Consider the following 14,160-nt stretch of genomic DNA (forward strand, 5'->3'; position numbering starts at 1 on the left):
CAGTGAGCTGACTCAAGTCACGCCCCACATGTGCTCAACTAGGACAATAGCTCCTAATAGATCCGCCTGAGATAACCCAGAGTCACTTATGCACAGGTGCTGAGACTTCGGTGCAGAATTCCTCTGTTGTCTACAGAAGAAAAGTGATCTCACACCCAAGACAGAGCCAGGGATCCACTCAACAAGGGCTGAGTGGGGAACAGACATCTAGCAATTCTGCCAGTGCAACCACTTGCATCTTAAGCAGATACAAACTGGCTATGGACTCAGATCACCTAATAAGCTAAAAATCAGACAGTAAACTTCACAACATATAACAGGTAGAGGGCAGAGATATCTGCCACCTTCTTGGCTCTGTTTCACTGCTCCTCCCTCTCTTCAATGTGCTTCTCAATTTCAGATTGGTTCCTAAACCAAAGAGCAGGTTTAAAAAAAAGTACTGGAGCCTAAAAACTAAGTCCTAATCATAATCCACCACTTACGAGAAGTAATCCAATCCACTCTGTAACTCAGGGGTAGTGTGATAAAACACAAACCACTCAGGGTACCTGAGGACAGGACTGGCACATGGCAGGCACACAGGTCTTACTGCTGCTGGAGGCTGTCCCTCCACACACAGCACCATGAAGGTGCTGTCCCTGACTCTGCCTGCCTGGCAGCAATGACCCTGGCCGGCAATCACTAAGCCTGAGACCAGCCTATGTTGTCAACCGAACAGTCACAGAAACAATACAGCCTCAACACAGCTGCACAGGGACCCTCAAGGTACCCATTTCCCAGATGAAGAAATGGAGGCATAGTATCCAAACTCCTGAGCAATGGCGTTAGGATGCAAGGATCCTTGTGGTTTGACTCCAAAATCCCTACACTTAATTCTCAGTTCTGAGGCAATTATCGCCAACCCAGTTTATAGGTGAATAGGAAAGTACAAAAATAACTTGCCCAGAGTCACTCAGGAACTCTAACCAGGGTAAGAACTGACTGATAAAACACAACTATCACACTGCACACCTGCAAGACAGACTAGGTATAATCAGAACTGGCCTCATTTGTATATCAAAGACAGTTTGGAAATTAGCTGAAATGGTGTTGGTCTGGAAACCTGTCAAAGAAACATGCTGCTCTAAATTAATGAATTAATAGTGCTGTTTGCCTGTGTCCAAGTTGAGAAATTTGAAATGTTGAAATGAGAATTGAGAAATTTATAAAGATGACCTAATAGCAGATACTATGCACCTTCTCCTAGGGAATTCCTGGGTATAACACTTCAAGAAATCAAGGCCTGGCCCTTGTCAGGCCGAGGCTTAGCTGGACTACAAGGAGCCACTGGTAAGGATCAGGAGCTACCTTTTCCCAGATAACCTGTTTTGGGTGGATCCTGAGTGGAAAAGTGCCAGAGGTCCCAGTCATCAGTGCAAGCTGAGGGTCTAGGCAGAGAACACCTACGTAAAGAAACACCTTTATGACAATCCTGTCAGGCCTACAAAGAAATACCTCTCTGACTGGCAAAAACCAAAAGTTTGGTAACTCACTCTATTAGTGAAGACATGAAAATGGGAACTCTCACACATCGCTGGTGGGAGTATTCACCCCTCTGGAGACCACCACGACACTATCTACCAAAATGACAAAAGCACATCCCTCCTGAGCCAAATGTCCCTCTTCAAGGGATCCCTCCCAGATACACTCACAATGTGGTAATGTGTAATGCAGCACCATAACCATCAACAGGGCACCAGTCATATAAAACTGATAACCATCCTTTGGAATACTATGTAGCCACAAAAAGGATGAAGTAAAATAAACAGCAGAAAATAATCTCAAAGATATACTGAAAAGTTTAAACAAAAAAAGAGAAGGGAGCAGATGTAGAACATGTGTACAATAGATTACTATTTGTGTTTAAAAAAAAAAAAGAGGTAGAGATACATCTCCCCTCAGGTATCCACACAGTCTCGAAAGGTAATACAAGAAAGGTGAACTGGTTACCTGTGGGGCCAAACAGGTGGCTGAAGAATGGAGCAGTAGAAGCTTCACAACATACCTTTCATATCCCTTAAAACTTTGAATCATGTGAATGTTTTACATGTTTTTAAATTGATGAGAAGTGGCAACCCTAGTGACATAAATGATCTAGGACATAATCCTCAACTGCTGCCTAAAGCATGAGGCCAAAGGCTGGAGGGGGCCTGTACAATCACTGGGTCAGGCTGCCAGTACACCCAGGCCCACTGACTGTTGTGCTGCCCAAGGGGATGCAACAGCAAGTGCCCGGCTCAGCCTCGGCACTATTCTGTCAAACAAGAACAAACTGAATCTGATGAATCTTGACCATCGAGCTCCAGACATAATTCACCGGCTATAGGACATTTCAAAGATAAGGGGAAAATGTTAAAAAAAAAAAAAAAAGACTGCATCATACGGAAACAATCAGCAAAATCCAGATGTGAAAGACTTAAAAGTTAATTTCTTCGAACAAATAGACTTAAAAAGGCTTACAAAAGCAGGCTAATGTGTGGCTCTTCTTTTAGATCCCGACTCAAATGACTATTAAAAAAACCCTTTTTGAGACAATCTGGGAAATTTGATGGCCATTAGATGATGTTAAATTATTTTTAAAGTTATGATTATTTTTAATGAAGTTCTTACCATCTAGCTATACGATGTGCAGTACTTGCTAGTAAAACTGTATGTCTAGGAACTACCGTAAACAATCCAGTGAGGAAAGACAGGGTAAAAATGAAACAAGACTTCATTTGAACAATCATTGAAAACTGGGAGATGAAACCCAGAGATCTCATTCTATTAATGTTTATTTCTGCATTTTTAAATTTTTCCTCAACACATTTTAAAAAACACGCTAATAAGTAGATTCTGTCAAAACCAAATAAAACACCAGTTCTTTGATGCAGTGTAAAGAGAACTTCAAAAGCCAATGGCAATACTGAACTATCTGCAGATGAAATGATAGGATGTGTGAGGTTTGTTTTGAGATTTGTGAGAGAAGTGGGAACAAAGATGAAACATACTTGTCCATGAGCTGATCATTACTGAAGCTGAGTGATGGGCATGCGGAGATTCATTATACCGTTAACATCTACTCTTGATGTTTGAGATTCTCATGTAAAAAGTAAAATAACACAAAAACCTGGTAAATCAATTTTCCTTAGTCTATTTTTTTTAATAGGAAAAATATTATATTTAATCACAGCTTTAAACTGTTAAAAAAGTTCTATGAGAATGACTCCCTACCTTTTTGCCAGCAGAGTCTCAGACTGGCTTTGGCACAGGCTCCCAACCGCTTTCAAGCAGTTTGTTAAAAACTAGTCACTTAAGCAGCACGTTGTTGCTTCCTTCCATTTTAAAGCAATGGTTAAGGGACTGCCTCCAGGGAATGGGAGAGGCAATAAAAGGCGGGGCTTCAGGGGTTTTCCATGATAGTCTATGAATTCTGATTCAGTCACACCCGTTCAGTGAGAATACACAAGAAAGCTCAGAGCTGAAATCCCCAGAATATACAGTTTTGTCTTGCTCATGACATCACAAGGAATTTTAAGTCACTGAACGGGTTTCACAAACGTTAGTCTCAAGAGCACAGTCTACCATTTGAGTTTATCATAATTTGCTCCATCATTGAGAGTTTTTGTTACATCCAACTGTTCAGTCTTATAAACAACGCTACTACAAACATCTGTGTACCAATATTTGCCCGTGTTTGAACAATGAGGGGATTAGTGGTGGATTGTGTAGTACTATACTATGCATTTATTGAAAAAATCCACAAGTGGACTAACACAGTTCAAACTCGGGCTGTTCAAGGGTCCTTAGGATAGCAATTTGTAGAAATAAGTTACAAGGTAGAAATACCTTTAAACTTTTATCTCTGCCTACTATATTAGCAATCTGACCAAACCTTAAACTTTTATATAACTTAGAAAATGCAATTCTTTCTCCTCCCCTAAAAAATAATCAGTTAAGAGCTTAGTATATACCTTTTTAAACTGTATTAAAATGCATATACAAGCACATAACTTTAATTTCACTTAGGACAGATTTTCAAGTTTTTTTTCATTATTACACCAATGCACACATCTTCTATGATCTACAGCTGTGCAGTATTTATTTCACTGTCTTAACACAACTATAACCATTCCAATAAATACATACTTGCATTTTTCACTTTTCACTAATTCAAAACAACACAATAAACACCTTAAGTGTTCTCATACACAGGCAGATATTCTTCTAGGACAATTTCTTACAAATTGCTTAGAGGAGATTCAAAGTCTGTAAGTATTTTAAAATTGTATAAAGGGCTGATGAGCTCTTATGAAACATGTACTGAACAAGTCAAATGTCACCTAAGGTCAGTTCAGGAACTAACCAAGAAATAAAACAAGTTTTAATAGTTATGTTACCTTCTGTATAGACAGAATTTTCTTTTAAACTAATGCATCAAGAATTAATAAATCCACTAAAAACTTGTTTTAAGTTTTTTGATGAAAGGCATCTAGTGTGCAAAGCTTTCATGTTGATCTGACTACAATATGCTCTTAAAACACCCCTTGTAAACATGATAGATGATAAAGATGTAAAGATGATAAAGAAGATAAAGATCATTTAATTCAAATGCCTGTTATATTTAATATATTTAATTAAATTTTTTTTCAATATTAAAATAAAGTAAATGTTACACGTTTTTGTCAGCTAATATAACCTGGATAAAAACAGCTCGTAAATACCTGACTGACCCATTAAACAGAATGATCCTCTCCCAGTGTCATTTGGTGCAGCTTCCATTAATTCTGGCAAATAACATCAATCTTACTGCACTTTCAGAGACTTTGGAGATAAATGGTTGGACCACCTCACAGATTTATTACCAACAGTGAAAAGATTCTACTATTTTCTAAAATACTTGGTGAGATACACAAATATAAGTTACTAAGAAAAATCAGAACAAATCATGGATTAGTGATGGTTCACAATTTGTAAAAGTGAAACATGTGTACATCTTCCAATAGTGATGACTCCACTGTAGTAACTCCAGAAATCAAGCTCAACACGGGAGCTACTAGTCCCAGCTTGGGAACTGAACAGTTCATGGGCTACGTGGTAGGCTAGGAGCCTAGAGCCAACAGCAGGTCAACAGGAGGCAGCAACAGGCCAGCAATAGCAAGAGTCAGCCCACTCACCACTTCTAGCCAAAAAGCTTCTGAAGTGTTCTGGTTTATCAAAATTGCCATTTTGACAAGAAAAATCACAATAAATGTGATAAATATGTATGTTCATCCTGAGTGGACTATCTTTGAAAGATACAAGTGACCTCCATAGAGAGGTACCAGATGGCCAGTCATATGGAAAGGGGAGAATTTTCACCTGGAATCTGTAACAGTAACCATGTATTACCTACCAAAAAGATTTAAAAATTCATTTGCATCAATTTCTTTTAACAAATCTACATTCTGAGTAAGGACTTTATTTTTCCTTCTAAGTTTATTCTGCATAACTAAGAAAATAGTTATTTCAGCCTGGCATTTTAAAGTCAGGCCACATTTGCTTTTAATTATTAAAGTAATCCATGCACATTGAAACATTACTGATACACACGTATAAAAAATTTAAAGGAAGGATAAATTTTATGACTTGTGAATTATGTCTTAAAGCCATTATTTAAAAAAAACTTTTTAAGGTAAAAATCTCCCTCTGTAACACCCAGCAGTATCTGCTTAGAGCTCCACAAAACATCATTCACTGTACGACAGGATTACAATTAGTGTAAGTAGCCCCCATTAATAAACAGCTCCACTATACCCTCCTCTTCTCACTTAAAAAAAGCTGCAATGAGCATCTTCTTTCTTTTCTTTTTTTAATGAGCATCTTTTCTGTGTCCTCATTTGCACACATGCCTAAGACACATTCCCAGCACCAGAGTTCTGAAACAAGTGCATACACATGTGCATGTGACATGCTGACAGCACCCTGACAGATCACCCTCCTACAAACATGGCTGCTCCAGGTGACCCTACTTTCTTCAGGACAGGAGGACCTCCTTCACACGTTTACAGCACTAGTTATCAAACATTTCAAAAGGAGCCATCTGTAAAATCAAAAATGATTTTTAAGGAGATACGGGAGGGGTGTCTTTTTACTGAAAAGTAATTCCTGTACGTGGTAAATTTGCACAGTACAAAAAGGTCTCTTGACCCACGCTAGCCCTCAAACTAAGATAAGAGTGTTCAGTCTCCCGGCTTCTTCTAAAACTACTCTGTACATCTAAGCTTTAAAACAAATGTAAAACACACTTCCTTTTTAAAAATCACACTATGGAAGCCTTCATATCACACTTGCTCTTCCACTTGGTCTCTCTTGGAGATAACTCCACATCAGCACACACTGAACTACCTCAGTTCTCTTCCCTCAGCTCTACATCATTCCGTTGCAAAGAAGAACAATGAGTTAGCCAGTACCTTACCGAGGAAGTCTAGCTGGGTCTGGCTTTCTTTATGTCTTTGTACATAGGCAAATGTATTGGTCCAATACACTTTCAGAACCAGCACTGCTGGGATGTGCTTTCACATCTTCAGATGTTCAATTATCCAGGAGGTTTATAAGGATTTCTTAACTCTGCATCTCTTGAGTTCTGAGTGAGGATGAGTAACTGCCACAGGATTAGAAGCCCACAAGAAAATGTCCTTTGCCCATTTTCCACTGACCTATTGGTATAGCTCTTTTCAATCATGATGAACTACATATAAAGAGAACCTACTCTTCATCATACTGGCTGCAAATATTTTGTCCCCATTTTTGTCTTATTTTAGGTACGGGAATTTTTGACACACTAATATTTTAAGTTTTTATATAGAAAAATGTATCCATCTTTCCCTTATAGTTTCAGACTTCATAACATCTCAAGATGACAAAACAAAATTCTCTTTTGGGAATCCAACTTGGTTTTTCCCCAACTGGCTAATCTATAGTTTCTAATACTGTTCAATGAAAAACCCATCTTCTCCACACTGACTGAACACATGCCCTTCATAAAATACTAAATTACCATTTATGTTTCAGTCTCCTTCTGCAGCCTCAATTTCTTCTATTCATCTATTTTCTAGCATTAAATCAACCAGACCATTTAAAAAGTGCCCTGACATTATGATTTAGTAGAAATGCTAAGATTTGTGATCCAAAAAACTACATTACTAAAATTGAGATTTTAACCTATATGGCTGTGTATCTATCAGAGTTTCTGAAACCTGATATTCCTATTTCCATAAGCATTTTCAGATTATTGAAGAATTAAAACTCTCAATATAGAAAACTTCCATTTCCAAACCCCATCTACTATTGTACTGTTTGTTGCTAAAGGCATTTTTAGTTAATTCAAAGATTCAACACTGAGGTTGAAGAATGTACTGGAAACAGAAGTTAATTTTAAATACTTTTTAAGATTACTGATTTAAATAGAATTTACTCCAGCTACAACAGTATCCTCTAGAATGTCCTCTGAGAGGTTAAAAAAAAGCCTTTTCTTGGGTTTTGTTTTTCTCTGACTCCCTCACACCAAGCTTAGTCCCCTTCTAGTCTTTACTCAGGAAGCTGAATAGCATCAAACCCCTCTGCTGACCTCTGATCATACTAGGGATAGAGGGTGCAGGAAAAGAAAACTTAAAATGGAGTTACTGTAACTCACACATTCTTGAGGCAGGGATGAAAACTGGTCTTAAAGAGTGAAAAAAATCTTAGATATTACAATGGTTTGTGGCCCAGAAAAAAATCACAGTACATAAACTGATATGCTAGGTATCAGTGCTATTAAAACTTCATGGAGGGGAAGGGAACGAATTAGGAAAAAAGCTCTAGAAAATGCTTCTTTGGGACGTAATAATGAAAAATAAGTTATAAAATGCCACTTTATAACCATGAAATTGCAAAACTAACAGTCTGGTAATTCCAAGTGTTGGTGAGGATGTGTACACTGCTACTGGGGGTACACTTTATCAAACAATAGGGAGAAAAGAGAAAAAGGCAACATTACAAAATTATCTTGCAAAGATGAACATGTGCATCTTATCCAAGCCAACAACTACTCTCCTAGGAACATCCCCTAGATAAATTCTTTGAACATGTGCACCAAGAAGATAGTTAAGAACATTTATAATATTGTTCATAATAGCATTAAAACTAGAATCAACCCAATTGCCTATGAATACAAAATACTCAAGCAGCAGTGAAAACAAATAAAACATACCCAACCAAATAGGTAAACAGGAACATAACACTGAAGGAAAAAATAGTTTACCTACACTATAAAACATAAGACTCAAAAGCAAGACTAAACATAATGTCCGAGGAATCATAAAATATGTAATAAAAAATATTTTTAATGAAAATGATACGTACAAAATAGAGACTGGAGTTGGGATGGTAGACACACAGATACAAAATACCAGCTAGAGAGTGGCAGAGTAACAAGTACCTATTACATTATTTTGCTTCATAACTTACGTATGTTAACATTACTCCTGTTAGTTCAATATTTGGCTCTCCGCAGCAGAGAATAATTAACATCAAATGAAACTTACATCCAATTCAAAAAACAGGTCTCTTTCTTTACTTGCAATCTCATAATCTGCTCGGAGGGCCAAGTCGTGGATTTTGGTACATTCTCCTAAATCCATGCGCTGTAAGAGAGAAACAAAAATTTACACATGAACATCTACACACTTGTAGAAACCACATGACCTGGTGTTTTAGCTGTCATTCAAAATATATATATATATATTTTAAAGTCTAAACTATAATAAGAAAGTTAACAGAATATGGCTGAGAAGCCTTATTTTACTTTTACCACCATGTTTATATGACACTCAGAACTGACGCATTTAGGTGCAATGATTTATTATCTCTTTTAGAACCTGAGATAATTAGACTACTAATGAAAACCACATTAATTACTTTTTGGCAGTTTTATATTCACATCAGCCACATAATAAATGTCTATTCAGTGAAAAAGGAAGTGGGGAAAGTGGAAGGAAAGGGCCAGGAAATAAGAGTACCACGGATAGCAACAAGTTTCTACACACTCCTTGCAATCTTGACTACTAAAGATGCTCAATGCCTATGGTTCAGAGACAAGAAGAAGGAAAGAACAGACAGAAATCAGGTTTTCACAATCACAGTACAATCTAGTGCCTGGCTTTGTGAAGCTCTTTGTACACCAAAGGAAATAAAGCAGAACAGGCTGATTCAGAGTCAAATAAATCCTCCAAACATTCTCCTAACCTGGTAAATGACTCTGGACACATAACTGGGGACACAGAATTGGACCACTTGGTTGCCCCATGTGATAAAACAAAAAGCTCTTTTACTAAAACAAATTAGTTATCAGTAAGATTAGCCTGATGTGCTCATTACGTGTTGTGAGCATATGTAGAACAATTACACACCAAGGCATACTTCTTATCTGAGTACAGGAACCTATACAGGCACCCCACACACACCCTGGCCTCTAAACGGCAATAGAAAAGTTTGTATGCTGAGGATGATGTTATCAAGCCTCAGAGTACAAGTTAACAAAACCCAACAGCCCAATGAGAAGACACCTCAGAAGTCCAAGCTGTTGGACACAAGCACAAAGAATGAGGGAGCCCAGGAACTCCTTTAAACTCAAATTACAAGTGTGTTCAAAACAAGATTTAAAAAAAAAAATTCATGTGTTATAAAATCCTTAACATTTTGGGCAAATTAGAGAGGATCGTAGTGCCTGACTGTTAGGCCCTAATCTCACAGGTGACTGCCATGTTCACTAACAAAATTTCCTTCCATATCACTAGTGACAGAGCAAGCTGCCTGTGTAGAGCTTATCTTCATTTTGACCAAGGTCGACTTCTACATGTAAATGTTAAGAGATCTTTTCTCCTTCATTTATGCTTACTTGAAGTCATGTGGACCTTTCGTATGCTGGTTACATGGGGGATCCAAAAGGAGGGAAACAGAGGTTCTAGAAACCAAAGCTGCAACTAGAATTGCCATCCCTGTAAAGCTGACAACTTTTGCTTCATTCACTCTTTTAAGTACCAAACATAATTCTTTGGAAATATATAGCTTCCTACATGCTTTTGTTCTTTGTTTTTCCCATTCTTCCCTCAATGGGCATTCATAGGCTCATGATCAGTGGGTTGGTTAAAGGGTTGGAGCCCAATATATGGATCATCGCTTCCAAGTGTGCAAACATTGTGGGTATGAGTGTAACTCTCATTTTTATATATCGTTCTAAGTCTCACTTTCCATTTGTTCTAATTTCTTCATCCATTATTTTTAGATTTTATTTTTGTTTTATGTGTTTATGTATATAGCATGAGGCATAAATATTACATATTTTCAATTTATTAAAAAATTACCTAAGCCTTAAAAAATACATATAGCTCCCACAATGAAATTAAGTGCTACAGTTGAAAAATAAGCAGCTCTCAGAAATTCCTTAAAAGCTAACGAAGGCTTTGTTGCTCAAAAGAAAAACCAACACCAGAGGAAGTAAACACCAAAACCCTAAGTACTAAAAATCTAAGTGCAAATCAATTTCCATTTTAAAAACCTCAACTGTCAAGAAAGTTTAGATATAAGGGGACCACACACAAAACAAAATTCACCACTCTCTTCCTTTCGGTATGAGTTTTCAAGTAGCCACTGCTAAAGCAAGTGGAAGATAGGCCTGGGCTTCCACAGTCACTTTCTGTAGGTGGCTTTTCAGCTTTGCCAAGGAGGCAGGGAAGTACTGGCCAACTCCCCTGGCAGCTAAACACCAAATAGAGCTGAAATACCACACTCATTAAATCCTTCCAAAATATTCCAAGTGGCTGTTAAATCCAACTTCCTAATTAATACAACATTATCCCACTAAGCCTCAGTAACATTATAGCTTCCATTCCTCTGCGCCTCACTCCTTCTAATAAGAGATGGTTTTGAGTAAAAACTTGGGCTGGAGAAGCCCTTAACAAGCTGAGGGTTATAACCACTTTCATCTTGCTTGCTGAAGAATTACATTCACTCCACTTCAATTTAACACAAAACAAACTCCTCAGAAGACCCATCGTTCAACTCTACACCTCATCTCCTACTTCCACGTAGCTCAACCAATGAGGCTCAACCTTTATAACATCCTCCATCCAAATTATCAGTCTTTATCTTAATTGGCCCTCAGGAGCCCCTAATACTTGTTCATCTGCATCTTCACATGAACATGGGTCTCCTGGGTTTCCTCTCCCTTCTCAGTCTGAGCTGCTCCTGTTCAGTTGCACACAGGAGTGACTGCAGGGTCCATGACTTCTCATCACTCCTTTGATTCCACAGTGTCTACCTCCCTCTCCCCTCACTCACACCGGCCCACACACACACCGAGACATTCCTGCTTCCTTCTGCTCCATCGTCCACCCAGAATGTTACACCCTAAACCATGCACGTGTGTTCTTTCTCACCGTTCAGGTCTCTGCCTCAACGTCCCTGAGAGGCCTTTCCTTATTACCCTATCTGAAACAGTCCATAATCTACTCATTATTTATTGTCTATCCTGTTCCTCTATTAGATGAGTGAAGATTTTGTCTAATTGGCACCATATCCCCAGTGCCTGGCACATAGGTGTCCAATAAATACTTGGTGAACTAACCTGTACCTAACAGGGATAAATAAGGAAATGCCCTCATTCTGCTTATTTTCCTCACCAGCATTCCTGAACAGTGCTACACAAGGATCTGATCAAGAAAAACGCAGTTGAGATCCTTCACACTGGTCCATGTCCCTCTACTCCCTTCAACTTTTTCCCCTAAGATCTGCTGACAATTCCAGGTTATGATGCCTCCTAGGAGTACCCTACAGCTGAAGTGCTATGACCAGCACAAAGCATTATCTACACTGATGGCACCTACAACAATCCGCAGCATGTAGTAGTTATGTTTTCCTACACAAGGCTTAGCATTCATTTCCTATTTGCTGTCAGAAGAGCCAGCTTTTTTTTTTAACATACTTTCAATTTTTATTATTGTTTGCATACATCTCTCACATAATAATTTTTTTTTAAATTTCTTTTGCTTGGTTATTAGTAGCTTACCCTTCAGAAGAGCCAGCTTGAGAAGATTCAGTACACCTGAGCAGTTCTCCAGAAGCTGCTCCCCCAAAATGGCAGTAACAAAAGTAATGATTAATCATGGAAAACATATTCCCTGGCACATACAGATTTAACCTTCAAAATGAGTAGACAATTTTTATATTCCATTAGGTAGCTGTGAAATCTTACAACAGTGGTGGGTCTTTACAGGACTCATTTTCTGTAAGTGGCTGAATCATGGTAGATAATCCTACACTCTTCAGTCTTCTCAAATTCTATCTAATTTCGAATAAATGCACATTTTGCAAAATTAACATTTATCTGTTTGGTTCATCTGATGTGCATTTAAAATTTTAGAAGTCTACATTCACTGGATCATGTGTTGATTTCTTAAAAGGGTGACATAACACGAAACTAGTAAATCAGTGTTATTCCTAATTGATTTTTCAAAAACCTAAATACCTGGGGAAGAAATGTAGCTTGTTAGACGAAAAGTCTAATATATGTTTAACTTGAAAGCAAACCAACCCAGAATCTTGGAAGAACCACAGGGTGACTTGAAATACTCTTTCTGCTAAAGCCAAATGGGACCAGCATTCACACTACCAGCTGTGAACACTTCAGCATAAATGACTCTACAAAAACCTAATAACTTTACAGAGATAACTTTATAGAAATAAAATATGACATTATGTAAAATTTCACCAAACTAACAAAATCTATCATTTGAAGGGCAGCGGGTAATTTCTGCCTGGTAAAGGAAAACAATTCAACCTGAAAAACCTTCCCTGCCTACACAGCATTCACTTCGGAGTGTCTTATGGCACCCCTACCCCAAATGCACTTACCGTCCCAGCCAGGATGTCATGGGGGCAGCAGTCCAGAAGGTGACTCTTGCAGACACGGTCATCTGTAAACTTGACCCTCTGTCTGGTTTCGTCTCCTGAAATTCATTTGTGGTTTTAAATAAGACAATATTATCACATTAACCACAAAAGCATACCTGGTACAATTCACCTGGATGATTTCCAGACTACCAAATACACTGAAAAGCTGATCTAAAGATATTTACAACTGGAACGAAATACAGATGATTTCTGATGCTAAATATATTATGAAGAATCACACTTAATGAGATCTGACTCCATCATTGTGCCAAAGAAGTCAAGGAGTCAGAAGTAAAATGCTGAGCACCAAAAGGCCGTTAACCCCCCACATACATGTGGGCAATGACATACCAAAACCCATGCTAATCAGAGGGCCATGAATCACCACATATGACTTATAGCTGGTAGTTTCCACCAACAAAAGCTACTTATCAACCTAACTGTTTCGCTATGGACAAATGCATAGTCAGTATTTCGCCAAAAATTACTTGAAGAAAGCTTTTTCTACTACTGACTGAGAAATAATCTAGACCTAGTCTACCTAACCCCCTTTCACCCCCGCCCTTAAGAAAGAGGGTTGGCACCTGGGAGTCACTTTTAACAAGACAGTATCAGAAAAAAGGTGGGGGGGCGCAAAAAAGAACTAGGTTAGTCAATACACACTGTGAGTTCCAACACATACTGTACCCATCTGCATTCTTCAAGACCTCAGCTGCAGAATTTTATGCCCGCTGTTGAAAAGTTTTAAAGGAAAAGTTTTCTTGCCCAACCTGCAGTAAGGAAGTCAGGGGAATGATACATAAAAATAAAGGCAAAGTGGAATGTGACAAATTTTAAAGCTAATCTGTGTATATGACACAGAGCTGTGTAATACTAGAGGAGGAATATATTTTAGGATTTGCAAGCATCCAGGATTAATGTAGTGTCTTTTTACTGAAAATGTTTTCTTTCTAAACTACACTTTTAAAGTTATTTGTGGAAAAAAAAGCAAACACTTTTTTGTTATAACAGCTTAGAAATTGGTTGTGACTCACGGCTCGATGAACATGAGGCTTTTCTGCAACTCCCTTGCAGATTGATGTAGGCAGGCAAAGATACACTGAACCTTTATAAATAAAATAGAGGGGCCACAATTGTTCAGTTTGTATGAAATAAAAATATGGGAAGCAA

The 14,160-nt window shown here is 38.1% G+C and overlaps 1 protein-coding gene across 7 annotated transcripts in view; it reads right to left on the bottom strand.

Annotated features, from left to right (window-relative positions):
• The window catches only part of LUC7L (LUC7 like), a 37,772-nt gene that overhangs the window by 13,808 nt on the left and 9,804 nt on the right, over positions 1 to 14,160 (bottom strand). For 2 of the 7 annotated variants that reach the window (XM_072942269.1, XM_072942270.1), the window contains 3 exons: positions 13,678 to 14,095; positions 12,952 to 13,046; positions 8,586 to 8,684 (listed from right to left, as the gene is read on the bottom strand). In XM_072942269.1, the coding sequence (XP_072798370.1) occupies positions 8,586 to 8,684; positions 12,952 to 13,046; positions 13,678 to 13,687 (204 nt within the window). In that variant the 5' untranslated portion in view covers positions 13,688 to 14,095. Of the gene's footprint in view, positions 1 to 8,585; positions 8,685 to 12,106; positions 12,162 to 12,951; positions 14,096 to 14,160 lie in introns of those variants that run through there. The other 5 variants (XM_006204221.4, XM_072942268.1, XM_072942271.1 and 2 more) reach the window with 4 other exon arrangements.

Source organism: Vicugna pacos, chromosome 18 (genome assembly GCF_048564905.1).
Source record: "Vicugna pacos chromosome 18, VicPac4, whole genome shotgun sequence".
NCBI classification, from domain to species: Eukaryota; Metazoa; Chordata; class Mammalia; order Artiodactyla; family Camelidae; genus Vicugna; species Vicugna pacos.